We start from the raw sequence: 23,406 nt of genomic DNA on the forward strand, positions 1-23,406 counted from the left end.
AGGCCTTTATTCTTTTCAGAAGTTGTTCAGAATCATGACTCCTCTTTCTTTTAAAGTCTAATTTTCTAATGAGCAACAATTTTCTGTCTTGGAGAGAAATCTCACAAAATCTTTGGGGGATTTTTCGAGTATTGTATGGTAATGAAGCATGTGTCTCTCCTTCACTTCCAGAACCATGCATAGTAAAATAAACAGCTCTCAAGCTAAAATAGGTTTTTCTAAGATTCTTTAAGGGACCTCAGAGGCTCGTAGTACTGACGAGACTGCTTAGATAATCTCTCTAGGGCAGAGCTTAAGATCATTAAGCCCTATGAGCAAAGACTCCCTTTGCTACTTATATTCTCCATGTTTTCTATTAGTTAGTTACTAATGTAAATGCTTCTGCTGTGAGTTAAGTAAATAGGATGTTTTTAATGTAAATGCAGTGAATGATATTTAATCATCTGTGATATACATGAAGGTATTTTCATAGACATTTGTGTTAAAAGAGGCTTTATTGGATAAGCTGATCTTCAGTCATAACAAGAAGGGAAAATGTTGTAGGTTCAACCCCCCTCACCACACATCTGTGACAATAGTAAGAAATTCATTTTCTTTATGCACAAAACAGATCTTAGGCTTATGGACCAACAAGTTACCAAAAACTTTTTTTCTTCAAAACAACTCTTTATTCCCTATACACCTCAGTTTCATACATTCCAGCACTTCCTGTTTAGTAAGGAAGGCTTCATTTTCTGAACTCAGTTCCCTTTCTTCCCTTTACTGTGACTGTAAAGCCAATAGTTTTGTGCGTACCTACCTGGAGCTGACAGGTCATTACATATTTAAATCACAAATTAGACTGGCAATATTAAGAAATTAGCTTTTCCTTGTTCTACAATGGACAAGGGGAGAGACCTAATTAGTTTTAGATGCATTTGTTGCTCTCAGGAAATGGTTGTGATGTCACAAGAGAAGAGCAATGGGGAATCTCCAAAGGAGAAACTTTGGCGATTGTGTTTTAAATAAATCAGCGGCCGTGACTTCTTATGGGTGTTGGCTACATGCTTCTAAAAAAAATTCAAGTCATGTTGCAAAATTAGGCACCTAAGACTATGCACAAGTTTGCCTCCAGCTACTGGAGTTTGCCCAGGCTCTAATTTGAACTCCAAGGAGCCTAGAGAAAATATAAACATAGCATAGGGTCAGGGGTGTATTATGGCCTAGGCCAACAAGGCCAGTGCCTAGGGCAGCAGATTTGGGAGGGGCAGCACATCTGCCCTGTCCTCTCTCTAAAAGCCAGCACACAGTACAGTGAGCGATAAAGTGCAGGACTTTACAGAAAAGACAAGGCCTGTGCACTGATTAAGGTCATTCTTTACAGGCAGTGCTCCTTTAAGCTGTTGCTTCATTTAGAGCTGCCGGCATTTTTGCAATGGAAGCGTTCTTGGTGAGAAACTTGCCCAGGGATATGCTTATAAGGTGAGGCTGGAGAAGACCTTGTGCCGATATGCTGCCTTCCCTTGTCAGCTGTGGTGGGTCTGCGAGCGCAGTGCTTATTGCAGGTCTTAGTTACTAACAGACTGGATGCGTCTGTGCACTGCTTAGAACAGCTTGTGATGTCTAATTGTAAACTCTCAGTGCTAATGTATGTTAGCTACTAAAAGCTTGCTTTCTCTGCATTCATGAACCCATGGAGTAAATAGTAAACGGACACTTAAAACGTTTCATTACTTGAATGATGGTAATTACAGTATGTTGTTGCATGTAAAGGGCAGTGATAGTTTTCAAAGTGTATTCTTCTTTCCCTCCCTTCCTCTCTCCCTTCTTTCCCTTTCTCCCTCCCTCCCTTCCTCAACTCCCTCCCTTATTTCTTTCCCTCCCTCCCTCCCTCCCTTCCTTCCTCCCTCCCTCCCTTCTTTCTCTAAACTCCTTCCCTTGCTCCCTTCTATCACTTTCTTTCCCTCCATTCTTTCCCTCCCCCATTTTCTCCTCTCCCTACCCACTTTTCTCTTCTCCCTCCCTTCCTTCTTTCCATTCCCTCCCTTTTCTCCCCTCCCCTTCTTTTCTCTCCCTTCTCTCAGGGAGAAAATTGTATGAGATGAATGCAATTCAACCCACCTGTATGCAAGTGTTTTGCTAGCCATTTTTCTTTTGAATTGTTATGAAAAAAAGAAAGAAAAAAAAAAAAACATTTTAACACACTGACCCAAAAAAAATATTAAGGGGAAAAAAGGCCTAAACCCTTTTTTTGGGAGGGGGCAGCAGAATTTTGAGTGCCTAGGGCAGCACAAAACCTAAATACACCCTGCATAGGGTATCCTGCCCAAATAAAACGTGTCACTGCAAAAATGACCAGGATACTTATTTTTAAGGCAGACTACGTTGAATGCAGGTTTAGTACTTATTGTAACCCTTCTGTGGTTGTCACTGTGAATGTTGGAGTTTAAATTGGCAATTATCCTAAACATTGAAAATTTTAAAATGGTTATCTTACAGATTTTGGACGCTAATATAGTAGGAAAAAATGTTTAAGATAGATTTCTAAAGGACTACATGTTGACTATATAAAGGGGTTTTACACAAAAATAGTAGCAGTCAGATTGTGACGTTTGACAGTAGTTATGTTACGTTCTACTTAAAACATTTTTTGCAATTATCTTCTTTTGCAGTTACTTTCTCAATGCTCCTCAACAGCAAACTAGAATAGAACATCCCTCCTATTCTTTTTTGGCCTGTCTGTTTTTGAAAACTCCTGCTGAGTCCATCTTCATCCACCTTTCTAATGATTATCTGCATCTCTGGTGCTTCTCTGTCTAAAACATACATGTCTTGTGTTTTGAAGACTCACTTTCCTATGGTTAAACCACTTTTAGAAATAATACCCCCAGAACTCCTTAGGAACATACCCAGTATTGTACACATATTAGAACTTGCATTTAACCTTAAAATACAACCATAATCAATGCTTCATTACAACTTATTAATTAATTAATTAGCTGGATGATGGATGTGCCAATCTGGCACTCCATATATACATTGTGCTTTGTTCCGCTAACCTGTGTTTTAGAAACATAACTGTCTATATTTTACTGTGCATAGCTATATTTATCAACATGGGTCATATGACTTTCATGTATAGCATAATTGTTTGTTTTCTGTTTTAAGCAGCCATTTTGTAAATAACTCCTTCACAAGTTAAAACACAATGATATATCTTCCATGTTTTTCTAAGTCACAATGTGTACTTTAGTTGATTTTTTTAAAATACGCCAGTAAGGAGTCAAAGCTAAAGTTTTTATTCCTACAAGACAAACTTATTTTAACCTGGCAGCAATTTGCGTGCATTCACCACATGTCAATGATGGTAGTGCAATGTCCATACTAAACAACACAGTGCTTTGAAATGCAGACCAGGACCTTTATGGGATGGGAGATTTCAGGTTGAAGAAACATAAGAAGATAAAAAATAGCTTTGCTGTAAATATATACCTGTGAATATGACAGGAGCATTTTTATTAATACTTCACTGCTTGTGCGGCTGCTGGGCTTAAAGATTGGTAAATATATATATATATTTTATTTTTACTTGTTATTAAGAGCTGGAAAAAGTAAATGAAAAATACATGTGTATATGAAAAAGAAAGGAAATTGGTTTGAAATGTGAAAAAAGGTTATAAATCAAGCTGTCCACATGGAAGTAACACAGTACCCCTCATTTTCATTATTCGCTGTCGCTTTTCTCAGCTAATACAGCATCAGTGTCCTCTGTGATCTGTAACAGCTCATGGGCATCAGGACTTTCTCCTCTCAATAGCTCAGAAACTTCACCTTCCTCTTCATCCTCCAATCCTACTTCTACCATCTCTGTAGCCTGAACTTCTACTTCCCCCTCCCTGATCTTTTTGACATAGAAGGTGAATGGTGGCACTTTGTAGACAGCCGTTTTGGAACGGGCATAGACAGCGTGGTCAGGTGTGAAGGACTTCTTGAACTTGTCTCTAGAGGTCTTTATCTTTTCCCGCCTCTCATTTGTCACAATCTTGGTTCCCAGCTTATTCATCCTCTTTTCAATGGTGTGCCTCGTCTTCTCCAAGTTCTGCTTAGTTTTCTCCAAATTCTCTTTGGTTTTGACTTTAGTCTTCTCCAGGTTCTCTCTAGTCTTAAGCCTGGTCTTCTCCATTTTCTCCTTGGAAAAGGCTTTCTTGATATCATCAACACGTCTCATCCCACTTTTTTTGATGCGCTCAGCTCTAGACTCTTCAATTATTTCTTCCACTTCAACTTCTTCATCAGAAGATAATTGGATTTCATCTTCATTTTCATCCTTATTTTCCTTCTGCTGATCTTCACCTTCCACCGCCTCTTTCTCAGTATTCTTCAAAGACTTGCTGATGCTCAGTTTGGAGGGTAACTTCACTTCATCCTGAGAAGGGATACAAAAATAATTCATCAGTATAAAAAGGTACCAACAATTTATAATGTGACAATAAGCTTAAATGAATAATTATATAACGTATATAAATGCTGACACCCAGATAAGAATTAAATTTTATGATTGTATTTATTTATTTTGCAAAAAAAGCTTATAGGGACATTATACACCTAAAAATATGGGCTATTTAAATAAAGCATTCAAAGAAGATAGAGTTTGTAATTGACCTGTATTAGCAATTTTGCTGCCAAAGCTTCTAAAAATTATGATAAACCTTGTAGTGCTTTCACTGCATATGAATACGTACGTCATGCACACTAGCTAGGGAGCAGGGTTTTTCCCTCACTCCCTAACTAGAGTCCTTACAGCCAACCCCTATGCTGGAGCTGTCTGTGTAATGTTTAAACATTAGAAAAGCTGCCAATATAAACTAACAGCACTCAGTCATTTATCCCTCTCTGTTCAACTGTGCAGGTATCCCACTCCCCCTCTGTCCTCCCCGTTACTACGGCATTCTACAGACACCAAGCTTAATATTTCGCACATAGCTCAGTAGAACGATCTCAAGATCATATTTCACAGAGATGTGCGTAAAATATTCAGCTTGGTGTCTGCAGAATGCAGAAGTAACAATGAGGACAGAGGGGGAGTGAGATCCCTGCACAGTGGAACAGACAGGGAGAAACGGCTGATAGTTTATGGACTCGATTTATCAAGCCCCTACGGCTGCAAGTTCTCACAAGAACTTGCTCGCCGTAATTTATCAAGCAGCGGTCACCAGACCGCTGCTTCCCTAAGCTCTTCTCCACCTCTAAGGTGGCGAAATTCAATCTCTGCGGTCGAGTCCGACCAAGGAGATTGACAACTCCTGCCCACGCGTGATTGGCTGTACGCGGGCATGGGGCGGGATTGCATGCGAGTGCAAAATTGCGCTCGTGTGCAATGTTGATTACCTGCGGGTAATTTTGCCCCGCCACAGGCGAGCTGAGGTGTACAGGGGAGCGTATACATGCCCCTGTACGCCTCAGCTTTGATAAATCTAGCCCTATATCGGCAGATTTTTTAAGCACAGGGGCTGGTCTTTAAGGACACTAGTTAGGGAGTGAGGGAAAAACCCTTGCTCTCTAGCTAGTGTGTATGATGTATGTATTCATATGCAGTGAAAGCACTACAAGGTTTAGCATCATCATTTTAGAAGCTTTAGCACCAAAATTGCTAATTCATGTCAATTACAAACTTTATCTTTTTTGAATGCTTTATTTAAATAGCCCATATTTTATCAGTGTATAATGTCCCTTTTTAAATTTAATAAGCTTTTACATTTAAAGTGACACTAACAAAGTGCATGACTTTATTGCTCATTGGCCAACAGGAACACCTCTCACAAGGAAAAACATGGTTTGTTTAGCACAGGAATATACATTTTGAGATAACAAAATAGTATAATGCACACTGAAATAAAAGAAATGTGAATATGTATTTAGTGTCTAACTGCAAGCTTCAACTTGTTTGTTTGTTTTTACTGTTTTCATCATCTTTTCGTATTTCCACTTCTCAATATCATTTAAACCTGCTTGTAAATAACCTGTTTATAAAAAATATGTTCAATTGCTGCTGCTTGATAGCATCTTTAATTCTTTACTGGTAAGTAAAATTAATTGTGGCTGCTTTATTTCCTTATTTATAAAATAGATATTAGCATATTGATATCATATTATGTTTATTATTATCATTGTTAAAGCTTTAACATATTCTATAAGAGACAAAATTAAACTTCCATGGTTCAAATTGAGTATGCAATTTCATAAGACTTTTTAATTTACCTATATTATCAAATTTACTTTGTTTTCTTGGTATCCCTTGTTTAAAAGCCTACCTAGATGGGCTTTGGAGCAATACTGCACTACTGGGAGCTAGCTAGAGATTGGCAGCTACATACATATGCCTATAGTCATTGGCTTTCCAGATATGTTCAGCTAGCTCCCAGTAGTGCTGCTCTGGAGCTGACTTTAACTGTGTGTTGCGTGGGTTAAACAAAGACAGTTATATACGAGCAATAATGCAACAATAAGATGCACAGACATAAAGGGCTAGATTATGGGTGGAGCGCTGTATATCGATCCCGCTCGTGCGCCAACGGTGCTCAGCTTTGGCTTTTTGTGCACGTCGGTTACTGGGTGTATTACAAGTTAAAAGTACAAAAGTTTTCACTTGCGCACTAACCCGACACGCACAAAAAGCCAAAGTTACAATTCGCAACTGCGTTAATATATTCTCCAATAAACCTTAAAGGGCCAGTAAAGCCACCAAATAATGTAATATAATTCTGCACATAGTGCAGAATTATATAACATTAGCCTAGCACTAGTTTTCTAAATCAAAGTGTTTCAGAAATATTTATCTACAAAAACTAATTTTACAGACCGCCGCTCCTTACTCTACTGAACGGGTCTGTTTCTTTCCTAAACGCATCTGGGCACGCTGTCTAGTCACAGCCAGCCCGAACTAAATTTTGCTCGCTCCCGCTCTGGTCTGTTGGACGACTATGTGCAGAATTATATAACATTATTTGGTGGGTTTACTGGCCCTTTAACACCCAACAAGTCACGCAAAACTGATCGCATTTTCTCAAGTGCGCTAACCAGACATGGAATATGAATATTTCACATTCCAATACTCATATAGCAGAATATGTTCTATTTAATTTTAAATATATATATATATGTATGCATATATATATATATATATATATATATATATCAGTGAAGTGCAGTGACGTCAGAGGCTGGTGAGGCAGTGGCTAGGATACACCTTCATTCTTTAGATATCCTTTGTTGAAGAAATAGCAATGCACATGGGTGAGCCAATCACATGAGGTATCTATGTGCAGCCACCAATCAGCAGCTACTGAGCATATTTAGATATGATTTTCAACAAAGGATATCAAAAGAATGAAGACAATTAGATATTAGATATAAATTGGAAGTTATTTAAATTTCTAAATCATGAAAGAAAACATATGGGTTTCATGTCCCTTTAAATGGTGTTTTGGAAAACTGGTCAACTTAGTAAACATCTTATTTTAGTCTAAAGGATTGTAACAGAAACTCTTGCCAGATAACAAAATGCTTACTCTGATTATGAGATCTAGAAATCCATGCCCATTAAAATATGTTTAAAACATACTTTTTACTTTAATGCTGCAAATTATGCTTATAGATTCTTTAATTATTCAGTAAATATAAAAGTGTCTTGATCCAGTGGCGGCTGGTGAAATTTAAAGATGGTGGGGCGGTTGACCCCACCCTTTTAAATAAAGTCACACCATCAGATGGCACTACCAATTCATTAATTAAATAAATAAAAGGTAGACATAAACACAGAAAAGCACTCGGGGGGAGAGGGAGAGAGAGACAGGGGGAGAGAGAATATATGTATATGTTTTTGGTAAAATATATATCTCTACCTATACCTACTTCAATATGAATATTGAATAAACATGATTTTACATGTGTTCAGCTACTTGATTGCAAATGGCTCCAATGCACTTATATATATTTTTATATGTATACATATGTATATGTGTATATGTCTGTAAATACCTATATACACATATAAATACATAAATACATATGTACAAACATATATACTTATTTAGAGATGTATATGTATGTAACTCTTTGTTAAAACCCTTTGCAGTATTTTTTATTTTCTAACAATTATTCAATAAAAAAATGATTATTTTTTTTGGAACTGTACTGTTTATCCAATGTGAAAAACATTTTCAAAGGACAAATGCACCATCTAGTGGCCATATAACAAAGTGGATAGAAGCAAGTTCTTTGTAGCTGATAATACATTTTAAAGTCAGTTCTAATAGTTTTTTTCATAAAAATCTTATAGGCATGTAATAAGGAACTGGATGAAAGGGAAACTATAGGGAAAAATTAAAGCAACAACAGAAGGACATATTATATATTATTAAAAAAAAAGCCCAACTATTTCTGAAAAACAAGAGATTTATATCAACTCCTCATCATATGCACAAGGTGTGAGTGACTCTCCATTTAAATCTCTGATTTTCGTTCACATCTTAGCAAACAGAACCAAGCTATACTGTAATGGATATTAATATCACAAAACCTTACAAATCAAACTTATTAATTAAAACAGGGAAACAGCATATAATATATGCACACACAAAAAAAAGAAAAATAGAAAATTAAAAAGAAAAAATCATCATCTTCGAAATAGTGACACGTGACATTGGGGCAGTATACTTCAAATAGGCAATAGTCTTTATGAGTTCCACAAGCTTGATGTTAGTGTAGGTGAAAAACAAGATCTTATGCCTAGATTGCTCACAGTCAGCTGGTCTACAAGGTTTTTTTTTTTTAAAAAAAAATCTGTACAGTGAGACTTGTTTTTCATAACAAAACAGAAATGAGAATATTTTAAATTTACAAGCATTAAGCGCCTGATAAAATGTATTTCCAGTATGAGGCCCCTCAGGGATTATTTTAAAGGAAATTTTACCTTGGAGGGGTAACTTATATTCTTTATGTTAAAGGGATAGAAAAGTCAAAATTAAACTTACGTGATTCAGATGAAGCATGCCATTTTAAACGACTATGTAAATGTAAAACTCTTTCGGCTAGATTACGAGTCTTGCGTTAGCCTTAAAAAGCAGCGTTGAAGGGTCCCAACGCTGCTTTTTAACGCCCGCTGGTATTACGAGTCAGGCAGGAGAGGGTCTACCGCTCACTTTTTTTCTGCGATTTTAGCATACCGCAAATCCCCTTACATCAATTGCGTATCCTATCTTTTTAATGGGATTTTCCTAACGCCTGAAAAAGTGAGTGGTAGACCCTCTCCTGGCAAGACTCCTACCGCATTTAAAAGTCAGTAGTTAAGAGTTTTATGGGCTAACGCCGGAACACAAAGCTCTTAACTAAAGTGCTAAAAAGTACACTAACACCCATAAACTACCTATTAACCCCTAAACCGAGCCCCCCACATCGCAAACACTTATCTAAAATGTTCAACCCCTAATCTGCCGACCGGACATCACCCCTAAACCACCGCACTCCTGCCTCGCAAACACTAGTTAAATTTTATTAACCCCTAATCTGCCGTCCCTAACATCGCCGACACCTACCTACATTTATTAACCCCTAATCTGCCGCCCCCAATGTCGCCACTACTATATTAAATTTATTAACCCCTAAACCTAAGTCTAACCCTAACACCCCCTAACTTAAATATAATTTAAATAAAACAAAATAAATTTACTACTATTAAATAAATTAATCCTATTTAAAACTAAATACTTACAGATAAAATAAAACCTAAGCTAGCTACAATATAACTAATAGTTACATTGTAGCTAGCTTAGGGTTTATTTTTATTTTACAGGCAACTTTGTATTTATTTTAACTAGGTACAATAGTTATTAAATAGTTATTAACTATTTAATAACTTCCTAGTTAAAATAAGTACAAATTTACCTGTAAAATAAATCCTAACCTAAATTACAATTACACCTAACACTACACTATCATTAAATTAATTAAATAAACTAACTACAATTATCTACAATTAAATTAAATAAACTAACGTACAACCCCCCCACTAAATTACAGAAAATAAAAAAAGAATTACAATTTCTCTTGTTAAGTGTATCCAGTCCACGGATCATCCATTACTTTTGGGATATTAACTCCTCCCCAACAGGAAGTGCAAGAGGATTCACCCAGCAGAGCTGCTATATAGCTCCTCCCCTAACTGCCATTACCAGTCATTCTCTTGCACCCAACGACTAGATAGGATGTGTGAGAGGACTATGGTGATTATATTTAGTTTTATACCTTCAATCAAAAGTTTGTTATTTTATAATAGCACCGGAGTGTGTTATTCCTTCTCTGGTAGAATTTGAAGAAGAATCTACCTGAGTTTTTACTATGATTTTAGCCGGCGTAGTTAAGATCATATTGCTGTTTCTCGGCCATCTGAGGAGAGGTAAACTTCAGATCAGGGGACAGCGGGCAGATTAATCTGCAAAGAGGTATGTAGCAGCTTATTATTTTCTGACAATGGAATTGATGAGAAAATTCTGCCATACCGATATAATGTAAACTCAGCCTTAAATGCAGTAGCAGCATCTGGTATCAGGCTGTCATGTATGTATATTTTACACTTCAGTATTCTGGGGAATGGCACTTCACTGGAATTATACTGTGTGCATAAGACTTTAGCCTAATTTGCAGGGACTGGCAACAGGCTCTTTAATAACACTTAATTTATGTTAAACGTTTTTTGCTGGCATGTAAAATCGTTTCATTTTCTGAGGTACTGGGTGAATAAAATGTTTTGGGCATTATTTTTTCCACTTGGCAGTTGTTTTATTTAATTTATGACAGTTTACTGATCTCTCTCACTGTTGTGTGTGAGGGGGAGGTTAAAAAAATTCAGTCAGAAGCTCATTGTATTTCCTGCATGATCCGGTTCATCTCTACAGAACTCAGGGGTCTTCAAAACTTGTTTTGAGGGAGGTAATCATTCACAGCAGAGCTGTGAGATTGTAGTTGACTGTGATAAAAAAACGTTTATTTCTGTAACCTTTTTTTCTGCTATCAGGGTTAGTTATCCTTCGCTAATGGGAACAAGCCTTTGCTAAAATTGTGTTTTTTACAAAGATTTGATGCTATAACCTTTCAGTTTATTAACTTTCAACTGTCATAACTCTTTCTGTGCTTCTTATAGGCACAGTACGTTTTCATATTATAGTAAATTACTTGAAAAGTATTTCCAAGTTGCTAGTTTATTTGCTAGTGTGTTAAACATGTCTGATTCAGAGGAAGACATCTGTGCTATATGTGCTAATGCCAAAGTGGAGCCCAATAGAAATTTATGTACTAACTGTATTGATGCTACTTTAATAAAAGTCAATCTGTACAAATTGAACACATTTCACCAAACAACGAGGGGAGAGTTATGCCGACTAACTCGCCTCACGTGTCAGTACCTGCATCTCCCGCTCGGGGGGTGCGTGATATTGTGGCGCCGAGTACATCTGGGCGGCCATTACAAATCACATTACAGGATATGGCTACTGTTATGACTGAAGTTTTGGCTAAATTACCAGAACTAAGAGGTAAGCGTGATCACTCTGGGGTGAGAACAGAGTGCGCTGATAATGTTAGGGCCATGTCAGATACTGCGTCACAACTTGCAGAACATGAGGACGGAGAGCTTCATTCTGCGGCTGACGGTTCTGATCCAAACAGATTGGATTCAGATATTTCAAATTTTAAATTTAAGCTGGAAAACCTCCGTGTATTACTAGGGGAGGTGTTAGCGGCTCTGAATGATTGTAACACAGTTGCAATACCAGAAAAAATGTGTAGGTTGGATAAATATTTTGCGGTACCGTAGAGTACTGACGTTTTTCCTATACCTAAGAGACTTACTGAAATTGTTACTAAGGAGTGGGATAGACCCAGTGTGTCGTTCTCACCCCCTCCGATATTTAGAAAGATGTTTCCAATAGACACCACCACACGGGACTTATGGCAAACGATCCCTAAGGTGGAGGGAGCAGTTTCTACTTTAGCTAAGCGTACCACTATCCCGGTGGAGGATAGCTGTGCCTTTTCAGATCCAATGGATAAAAAGTTAGAGGGTTACCTTAAGAAAATGTTTGTTCAACAAGGTTTTATATTGCAACCCCTTACATGCATTGCGCCTGTCACGGCTGCAGCAGCATTTTGGTTTGAGTCTCTGGAAGGGACACTTGAATCAGCTCCATTAGATGAGATTACACACAGGCTTAAAGCTCTTAAGTTAGCTAACTCATTTATTTCAGATGCCGTAGTACATTTAACTAAGCTTACGGCTAAAAATTCCGGATTCGCCATTCAGGCGCGCAGAGCACTGTGGCTAAAATCCTGGTCAGCTGACGTTACTTCTAAGTCTAAATTTCTTAATATACCTTTCAAAGGGCAGACCTTATTCGGGCCCGGATTGAAAGAAATTATCGCTGACATTACAGGAGGTAAAGGCCATGCCCTACCTCAAGACAGAGCCAAACCTAAGGCTAGACAATCTAATTTTCGTTCCTTTCGGAATTTCAAAGCAGGAGCAGCATCAACTTCCTCTGCTCCAAAACAAGAAGGATCTATTGCTCGCTACAGACAAGGCTGGAGACCTAACCAGTCCTGGAACAAGGGCAAGCAGGCCAGGAAACCTGCTGGTGCCCCTAAAACAGCATGAATTGAGGGCCCCCGATCCGGGAACGGATCTAGTGGGGGGCAGACTTTCTCTCTTCGCCCAGGCTTGGGCAAGAGATGTCCAGGATCCCTGGGCGCTAGAGATAATATCTCAGGGATACCTTCTGGACTTCAAATACTCTCCCCCAAGAGAGAGATTTCATCTGTCAAGGTTGTCGACAAACCAAATAAAGAAAGAGGCGTTTCTACGCTGCGTACAAGAGCTTTTATTAATGGGAGTAATCCATCCAGTTCCACGGTCGGAACAGGGACAAGGGTTTTACTCAAATCTGTTTGTGGTTCCCAAAAAAGAGGGAACTTTCAGGCCAATCCTGGATTTAAAGATCCTAAACAATTTCCTAAGAGTTCCATCGTTCAAAATGGAGACTATTCGGACAATTTTACCCATGATCCAAAAGGGTCAGTACATGACCACAGTGGATTTAAAGGATGCTTTCCTTCACATACTGATTCACAAAGATCATTACCGGTATCTAAGGTTTGCCTTTCTAGACAGGCATTACCAGTTTGTAGCTCTTCCATTCGGATTGGCTACGGCTCCGAGAATCTTCACAAAGGTTCTGGGTGCTCTTCTGGCGGTACTAAGACCGCGAGGAATTGCGGTAGCTCCGTACCTAGACGACATTCTGATACAAGCTTCAAGCTTTCAAACTGCCAAGTCTCATACAGAGTTAGTACTGGCATTTCTAGGTCGCATGGATGGAAGGTGAACGAAAAGAAGAGTTCTCTCTTTCCACTCACAAGAGTTCCCTTCTTGGGGACTCTTATAGATTCTGTAGAAATGAAGATTTACCTGACAGAAGACAGGTTAACAAAGCTTCAAAATGCATGCCGTGTCCTTCATTCCATTCAACACCCGTCAGTAGCTCAATGCATGGAGGTGATCGGCTTAATGGTAGCAGCAATGGACATAGTACCCTTTGCACGCCTACATCTCAGACCGCTGCAATTGTGCATGCTAAGTCAGTGGAATGGGGATTACTCAGACTTGTCCCCTACTCTGAATCTGGATCAAGAGACCAGAAATTCTCTTCTATGGTGGCTTTCTCGGCCACATCTGTCCAGGGGGATGCCATTCAGCAGGCCGGACTGGACAATTGTAACAACAGACACCAGCCTACTAGGTTGGGGCGCTGTCTGGAATTCTCTGAAGGCTCAGGGACAATGGAATCAGGAGGAGAGTCTCCTACCAATAAACATTCTGGAATTGAGAGCAGTTCTCAATGCCCTTCTGGCTTGGCCCCAGTTAACAACTCGGGGGTTCATCAGGTTTCAGTCGGACAACATCACGACTGTAGCTTACATCAACCATCAGGGAGGGACAAGAAGCTCCCTAGCAATGATGGAAGTATCAAAGATAATTCGCTGGGCAGAGTCTCACTCTTGCCACCTGTCAGCAATCCACATCCCGGGAGTGGAGAACTGGGAGGCGGATTTCTTAAGTCGTCAGACTTTTCATCCGGGGGAGTCAAATACTTCGACGTTGGGGCAAACCAGAGATAGATCTCATGTCGTCTCGACAGAACGCCAAGCTTCCTCGTTACGGGTCCAGATCCAGGGATCCGGGAGCGGTTCTGATAGATGCTTTGACAGCACCTTGGACCTTCGGGATGGCTTATGTGTTTCCACCCTTCCCGATGCTTCCTCGATTGATTGCCAGAATCAAACAGGAGAGAGCATCAGTGATTCTAATAGCGCCTGCATGGCCACGCAGGACTTGGTATGCAGATCTAGTGGACATGTCATCCTGTCCACCTTGGTCGCTACCTCTGAAACAGGACCTTCTGATCCAGGGTCCCTTCAAACATCAAAATCTAATTTCTCTGAAGCTGACTGCTTGGAAATTGAACGCTTGATTTTATCAAAACGTGGTTTTTCTGAGTCAGTTATTGATACCTTAATACAGGCTAGGAAGCCTGTTACCAGAAAGATTTACCATAAGATATGGCGCAAATACTTATATTGGTGCGAATCCAAGAGTTACTCATGGAGTAAGGTTAGGATTCCGAGGATATTGTCTTTTCTACAAGAAGGTTTAGAAAAGGGTTTATCCGCTAGTTCCTTAAAGGGACAGATTTCAGCTCTGTCCATTCCTTTACACAAACGTCTGTCAGAAGTTCCGGACGTTCAAGCTTTTTGTCAGGCTTTAGCTAGGATCAAGCCTGTGTTTAAAACTGTTGCTCCACCATGGAGTTTGAACTTAGTTCTTAATGTTTTACAGGGGGTTCCGTTTGAACCCCTTCATTCCATTGATATCAAGTTGTTATCTTGGAAAGTTCTGTTTTTAATGGCGATTTCCTCGGCTCGAAGAGTCTCTGAGTTATCTGCCTTACATTGTGATTCTCCTTATCTGATTTTTCATTCAGACAAGGTAGTTCTGCGTACTAAACCTGGGTTCCTACCTAAGGTGGTCACTAACAGGAATATCAATCAAGAGATTGTGGTTCCATCTTGTGTCCTAATCCTTCTTCGAAAAAGGAACGTCTGCTACACAATCTAGATGTAGTCCGTGCCCTGAAATTTTATCTACAGGCAACTAAGGATTTTCGACAAACGTCTTCCCTGTTTGTCGTTTATTCTGGTCAGAGGAGAGGTCAAAAAGCTTCGGCTACCTCTCTCTCCTTTTGGCTTCGTAGCATAATACGGTTAGCCTATGAGACTGCTGGACAGCAGCCTCCTGAAAGAATTTCAGCACATTCTACTAGAGTTGTGGCTTCCACTTGGGCCTTTAAGAATGAGGCTTCTGTTGAACAGATTTGCAAGGCTGCAACTTGGTCTTCTCTTCATACTTTTTCCAAATTTTACAAATTTGACACTTTTGCTTCTTCGGAGGCTGTTTTTGGGAGAAAGGTTCTTCAGGCAGTGGTTCCTTCTGTATAAAGAGCCTGCCTGTCCCTCCCGTCATCCGTGTACTTTAGCTTTGGTATTGGTATCCCATAAGTAATGGATGATCCGTGGACTGGATACACTTAACAAGAGAAAACATAATTTATGCTTACCTGATAAATTTATTTCTCTTGTAGTGTATCCAGTCCACGGCCCGCCCTGTCACTTTAAGGCAGGTAATTTTTCCATTAAACTACAGTCACCACTGCACCCTATGGTTTTCCTTTCTCTGCATGTTTTCGGTCGAATGACTGGTAATGGCAGTTAGGGGAGGAGCTATATAGCAGCTCTGCTGGGTGAATCCTCTTGCACTTCCTGTTGGGGAGGAGTTAATATCCCAAAAGTAATGGATGATCCGTGGACTGGATACACTACAAGAGAAATAAATTTATCAGGTAAGCATAAATTATGTTTTTTTTAAACTAATTACACCTAATCAAAACCCTCTAATAAAATAAAAAAGCCCCCCAAAATAATAAAATTCCCTACCCTATACTAAATTACAAATAGCCCTTAAAAGGGCCTTTTGCGGAGCATTGCCCCAAAGTAATCAGCTCTTTTACCTGTAAAAAAAAATACAATACCCCCCAACATTAAAATCCACCATCCACACACCCAACCCTACTCTAAAACCCACCCAATCCCCCCTTAAAAAAACCTAACACTACCCCCTTGAAGATCACCCTACCTTGAGCCGTCTTCACCCAGCCGGGCACAAGTGGACGTCCAGAGGGGCAGAAGCCTTCATCCGATCCGGCCAGAAGAGGACATCCAGACCGGCAGAAGGCTTCATCCAGGCGGCATCTTCTATCTTCTTCCATCCGGAGCGGAGCGGGTCCATCTTGAAGACTTCCGAAGTGGAGCATCCTCTTCCATCCAACGGCGACTGAAGAATGAAGGTTCCTTTAAGTGACGTCATCCAAGATGGCATCCCTTCAATTCCGATTGGCTGATAGAATCCTATCAGCCAATCGGAATTAAGGTAGGAAAAATCCTATTGGCTGATGCAATCAGCCAATAGGATTGAAGTTCAATCCTATTTGCTGATCCAATCAGCCAATAGGATTGAGCTTGCATTCTATTGGCTGATTGGAACAGCCAATAGAATGCAAGATCAATCATATTGGCTGATTGCATCAGCCAATAGGATTTTTCCTACCTTAATTCCGATTTGGCTGATAGGATTCTATCAGCCAATCGGAATTGAAGGGACGCCATCTTGGATGACGTCACTAAAAGGAACCTTCATTCTTCAGTCGCCGACGTTTAGATGCGGATGTTCCGCGTCGGATGTCTTCAAGATGGACCCGCTCCGCTCCGGATGGAAGAAAATAGAAGATGCCGCCTGGATGAAGACTTCTGCCTCTTGGAGGACCTCTTCTGGCCGCATCGGATGAAGACTTCTGCCCCTCTGGACGTCCACTTGTGCCCGGCTGGGTGAAGACGGCTCAAGGTAGGGTGATCTTCAAGGGGGTAGTGTTAGGTTTTTTTAAGGGGGGATTGGGTGGGTTTAGAGTAGGGTTGGGTGTGTGGGTGGTGGGTTTTAATGTTGGGGGGGTATTGTATTTTTTTTTTACAGGTAAAAGAGCTGATTACTTTGGGGCAATGCCCCGCAAAAGGCCCTTTTAAGGACTATTTGTAATTTAGTATAGGGTAGGGAATTTTATTATTATTTTTTTTTTTTAATTTTATTAGGGGGATTAGATTAGGTGTAATTGTAGTTAATTGTAGCTAATTTATGTAATTAATTTAATGATAGTGTAGTGTTAGGTGTAATTGTAATTTAGGTTAGGATTTATTTTACAGGTAAATTTGTATTTATTTTGGAGGGGCAGATTAGGGATTAATAACTATAATGTAGGTCGCGGCGATGTTGGGGGCAGTAGATTAGGGGTTCATAAGTATAATGTAGGTGGCGGCGGTGTCCGGAACGCCAGATTAGGGGTTAATAATATAATGTAGGTGGCGACGATGTTGGGGCGGCAGATTAGGGGTTAATAAGTGTACGATTATGGGTGTTTAGACTCGGGGTTCATGTTAGGGTGTTAGGTGCAGACATAAAATTAATTTCCCCATAGGAAACAATGGGGCTGCGTTAGGAGCTGAACGCTGCTTTTTTGCAGGTGTTAGTTTTTTTTTTCCAGCCAGTTCAGCCCCATTATTTCCTATGGGGAAATCGTGCACAAGCACGTTTTGCCAGCTTACCGCTACCGTAAGCAACGCTGGTATCACAGTGAGATGTGGAGCTAAATTTTGCTCAACGCTCACTTTTCTGAGGCTAACGCCGGCTTGAAGAAAACATGTAATACCAGCGTTGGCTTAAGTGAGCGGTAAGAAAAAAAGGCTCGTTAGCACCGCACAGCCTTACCGACAAAAACTCGTAATCTAGCCGTTTGTTTGCACCAATATGCTGCATACAAACGTAACTATACAATGTACAGCACCATGCTAATCTGGGAGTTTGTTAATTTAACAGCAAAATATTTTGCAAGGGGAGCACAGAGTTTAAGGTCTGAGTTTCTATTAGGAGACAGCTGAAACCATAAACTTTCCTTCTTTTTCACTGAATGAGAATTATGGTATTAATGCAAGTTTATTTTCTAAAAAGATATATGACACATAAAATTTTACTTAAAAGGAGTTTTTTGTTCTTTAAAAAGATAGATAACCTTTTACTATCCATTCCTCAGCTATGCATATATGTGCCATATAGATAACATTGTGCTCACTCCCGTGTAGAATGATAATAATTATGTAGGAGCAAGCAATAATGGGCTAACATGTAAATGTGTAAAAAGCACTGAGATAAGGTGCAGTCTAAGCAGAGGCTTAGATACAAGGTAATCATAGAGGTAAAAAGTATATTAATATAACAGTGTTGGTTATGCAAAACTGGGGAATGGGTAATAAAGGGATTATCTATCTTTTAAACAATAACCATTTCCAAGTAGACCGTCTCTTTAAACACTTGCAGTCAAGACATTAAGTTTACTCATAACCAGAACTGGCTATATATGTGAGCCTGCAACTGAAAGGTCATTATTATAAAAAAATGAAATGCTCTAATCTGTTGTAGCAGGTCATTTTAAAACTATCAACCTGATCCAATCAGCAGTGCTAGTCGCACGACTCAGATGTGCTCGCACTGATAGAAACAACAGTGTTTTACGCTGGGGACCAGCAGTGCACTGTTAGTCCCGTGCGGTATGTCTTCTGTGTGTTTAACCCTTTGTGGGGGTTAAACACACAGTAGTCTGTGGTCGGCAGTTTTAAAATGACATGTTCTATTGGATTAGAGCATTTCATTTCTCAACTTTAATGCACCGGTCGTATAACTGCTGCTTGTTAGCGTGTCCACAACCTCAGAGGCTAATAATGTCAGACTGTATCTTTGTGAGAACCCTGTGCGCATGAAGATAAATGGGGGCCTTAGTAGTTATATATTATGATTTTTAATATGATTCAAAATAAAAAAAATGTTATTGTATATTTTATTTTAATATTGTATTTATTCGTTTTGCTTTTGAAATTATGATATTTGTGTGAGCCCTATAGTAATGCATGCATCTGCTTCACATACTCAAAAGCAGGGAACAACCCTTTGAGAGACTCACTGTCAGTAGAGCCGTTAAGGGGGCGGGCACTAGCCCTCCCAGCATAATGGCTGCTCCTACATGTGTTCCCCTAACTGTATTTGATTTCTTAGAAAAACTCACAAGCCCAGAGCAGAGAGCTTCAGATAATCAGTCTCTAGATGTGGGATATCAGTTGTGTGCAGTGCTAGTTGTCAATTTATCAAGCTCCGTACAAAGCTTGATGCCCCGCTGCTCCATAAAATGTCCACCTGCTCTGAGACGGCAGACAGAAATCAACCCGATCAAATACGATCGGGTTGATTGACACCACTGATTGGCCGCGAATCTGCAGGGGGAGGTATTGCACCAGCAGTTCACAAGAACTGCTGGTACAATGATAAATGCCGACAACGTATACTGTCGGCATTTATCGATGTGCGGCAGACATGATTCGCTATAGCGGATCATGTCTATCCGCACCATGATAAATCTACCCCTAGTGTTAAATTTAATTGAACTTAAAAACAGTTAAATACTTTAATAGAAAGTGTGTGGTATTATTTCTGATATATGGGGCCCTATTTATCAAGGTCTGTGGGACCTGATCCGACAGTGCGGATCAGGTCCGACAGACCTCGCTGAATACGGCGAGCAATACGCTTGCCATATTCAGCATTGCACCAGCAGCTCACAAGAGCTGCTGGTGCAATGCCGCCCCCTGCAGACTCGCGGCCAATAGGCCGCCAGCAGGGGGTGTCAATCAACCCGATCGTACTGGATCGGGTTGATTTCCGGCGATGTCTGTTCGCCTGCTCAGAGCAGGCAGACAGGTTATAGAGCAGCGTTCTTTGTGACCGCTGCTTCATAACTGCTGTTTCTGGTGAGCCTGCAGGCTCGCCAGAAACACGGGGCATCAAGCTCCGTACGGAGCTTGATACATATGCCCCATGGGATGCTAAAAATACTCTAATCTGCTACAGCATTTTCTTACTGCACTATTGTTTGTTTACACCTATGTGTAGAAACCCCTGCAAAGGGGTTAAACACACAGTTAAAGTCAGCTCCAGAGCAGCAGTGCACTTCCAATGTGGAGCTGAACTCGGCTGGTGATTAGTAGATACTCACATATGCAGCACCTAATTGGCTCGGTGTCAGTGTTCAGCTCAGGACCAAAAGAGCATTGATCCCTTTGTGGAAGACCAAATATATAATTACTAGTCCTAAAGCCCGTGTACACGGGCCATTTTTTGCAGTACAGCGGTCCCACCCCTTGCTCCCTCTCTATCTCCCCTCTCTTTTGCTCTCTCTTTCTCCCCTCTCTCTTGCTCTCTCTTTCTCCCCTCTCTTTTGCTCTCTCTCTCCCCCTCTCTTTTACTATTTCTCTCTCCCCTCTCTTTTGCTCGCTCTCTCTCCCCCCCTTTTGCTGTCTCTCTCCCTCTCTTTTGCTGTCTCTCTTCCCCTCTCGTTTGCTCTCTCTCTCTCCTCTTGTTTGCTCTTTGTCCCCCTCTCTTTTGCTCTTTCTCCCCTTCTCTCTTTTGCGCTTTCTCCCCCTCTCTTTTGCGCTCTCTCCCCCTCTCTTTTGCGCTCTCTCCCCCTCTCTTTTGCGCTCTCTTCCCCTCTCTTTTGCGCTCTCTCCCCCCTCTCTTTTGCGCTCTCTCCCCCCTCTCTTTTGCGCTCTCTCCCCCCTCTCTTTTGTGCTCTCTCCACCTCTCTTTTGTGCTCTCTCCCCCCTCTCTTTTGTGCTCTCTCCCCCCTCTCTTTTGTTCTCTCTCCCCCTCTCTTTTGTACTCTCTCCCCCTCTCTTTTGTGCTCTCTCTCCCCCCCTCTCTTTTGTGCTCTCTCTCCCCCCTCTCTTTTGTGCTCTCTCCCCTCTCTCTTTTGTGCTCTCTCCCCCTCTCTTTTGTGCAATCTCCCCCTCAATTTTGTGCTCTCTCCCCCTCTCTTTAGTGCTCTCTCCCCCCTCTCTTTTGTGCTCCCTCCCCCTTTCTTTTGCGCTCTCTACCCCTCTCTTTTGCGCTCTCTCCCCCCTCTTTTGTGCTCTCTCCCCCCTCTCTTTTGTGCTCTCTCCCCCCTCTCTTTTGTGCTCTCTCCCCCTCTCTTTTGTGCACTCTCCCCCCTCTCTTTTGTGCTCTCTCCCCCCCTCTCTTTTGCGCTCTCCTCCCTTCTCTTTTGCGCTCTCCCCCCTTCTCTTTTGCGCTCTTTCCCCCCTCTCTTTTGTGCTCTCTCCCTCCTCTCTTTTGTGCTCTCTCCCCCCTCTCTTTTGTGCTCTCTCCCCCTCTTTTTTGTGCTCTCTCCCCCTCTCTTTTGTGCTCTCTCTCCCTTAGGGTTGCCACCTCAGCCATGTTTTCCTGGACACTTATGAGTTACACATGCTGCAGGGTGTGCAGGGAGGAACATGTATTGTGTTTCTGGACAGCACTATTCATTTTCCTCCCTGCACACCCTGCAGCATGTATAACTTATAAGGGTTCTGTATTTTAAGGGACAGGTGGCAACCCTACTCCCCCCTCTCTTTTGTTCTCTCTCCCCCCTCTCTTGTGTTGTCTCTCTCCCTCTCTTTATCCCCCCTCTTCTGCTCTCTCTATCCCCCCTCTTTAGAGCTCTGTCTCGGCAGTCAGCCCCGGCATCTGGCCCCGCCCGCGTCACGCCGGCCCACCCGGGCCCCCCAACGTCGCACCCACCCGGCCACGCCCACTCCACCACACGCTGACACCAGATGTCAGGTCAGTTTGAAGGCCAGGTGTGTTTGTCCTCACACGCAGTCTCTACTGCGCATGACAACTTCGGACAAACACACTTAGCCTTTTATTATATAGGATGGTCATGCAATAGTGCGATAATACACTGGTGTAGCACATAAAAAAAAGTTGCATTACTCTTTCACAACTCTGTAACAAGAAAGGTCAAGTTATTTATTGTACCGAACTGAAAGCTTGTTCAGTTAGTAATGAGTTAACACTACCATGTGGTATGCAGGCCACTTCTGACACCCTTTTGTCTGTCCATTGTTTTAAACTTTAGTCATATTTACTCAATGCAATTCTAAATTGCCTGCCAGGGGAATAATTTTTTTCTTTCCATCCACACAGGATTTTCCATTCTCTTAAATTTGTGCCAGATTTCTCCATAAACACAAAAACATTCACTCCCTCCCACCCACACATCGAGAAGCAGCAGTTATTGAGAAATGTCTGTTATATGGGCACATTGATCTGTGTTACACGGCCACTGTGGGGAAAATTCTATAGCCTGCAACACAAATATTCATAGACTGACTTTATTTAGGGAGCAGTTTAAGAAGATGTTGTTTATGTATCTGTACTGAGGGTGTTCCTCTAATGCACAGGGTGTGTTATTGGGGTTTATTAACAAAATGCACAATATACACCAGAGGGCTTTATCTTTTTGCTGCATTTTTATCTCTCTGCACAACTTAACTCCTCCACATCTGAGAAGACAATGACCTCTTTATCTGAGACGTCCCACGGCAAAATATTAAAATCAATATTCCTAAAACATGCCAAAATTCATAGAAAAAATCTCCTTTGTTCTCAGTCACACGCTTGCTTGACATTTCCCACCCTGCTAACCATTTGAAATTGTAAATGGTTTAATACCTCAGTAACACAATCCTGTTGTATGTGAGGGAGTAACAGCGCATTGGATAGCTGGAGCACACCCTGAGCACATGAATCCCCCAACCCCGGCAAAGAGATGAACCTTATATTAACATCATCTCCATTCTATAACAGCTTCTGCAAGAGTTACACTACAGGAACGTGCCTTAAAATGATCACATTAAAGGGACACTGAACCCAAATCTTTTTCTTTCATGATTCAGATAGAGCATGCAATGTTAAGCAACTTTCTAATTTACTCCTGTTATCAATTTTTCTTCGTTCTCTTGCTATGTTTATTTGAAAATCATGACTGTAAATCTTAGCAGCCAGACGATTTTCGGCTTAGCACCCTGGATAGTGCTTGCTTATTGGAGGGTGACATTTACCCACCAATAAGCAAGCATAACCCAGGTTCTCAACCAAAAATGGACCGTCTCCTATGCATCACATTCCTGCTTTTTAAATAAAGATAGCAAGAGAACGAAGAAAAATTGATAATAGGAGTAAATTAGAAAGTTGCTTAACATTGCATGCTCTATCTGAATCATTAAAGAAAAAAAAATTGTGTTTAGTGTCCCTTTAGGCTGTCTGTACAACAGGATGCCAACTTGTATCTAGGGAGA

The 23,406-nt window shown here is 40.8% G+C and overlaps 1 protein-coding gene across 1 annotated transcript in view; it reads right to left on the bottom strand.

Annotated features, from left to right (window-relative positions):
* Positions 1-3,262: 3,262 nt before the first annotated feature.
* CAVIN1 (caveolae associated protein 1) overlaps positions 3,263-23,406 on the bottom strand; it is a 61,749-nt gene continuing 41,605 nt past the window's right edge. Inside the window, exon 2 of the mRNA XM_053699138.1 lies at positions 3,263-4,405. Coding sequence (XP_053555113.1) covers positions 3,704-4,405 — 702 coding nt within the window. The 3' untranslated portion in view covers positions 3,263-3,703. The remainder of the gene's footprint in view (positions 4,406-23,406) is intronic.

The sequence above is a fragment of the Bombina bombina genome, chromosome 1, assembly GCF_027579735.1.
Source record: "Bombina bombina isolate aBomBom1 chromosome 1, aBomBom1.pri, whole genome shotgun sequence".
Classification (NCBI taxonomy): domain Eukaryota; kingdom Metazoa; phylum Chordata; class Amphibia; order Anura; family Bombinatoridae; genus Bombina; species Bombina bombina.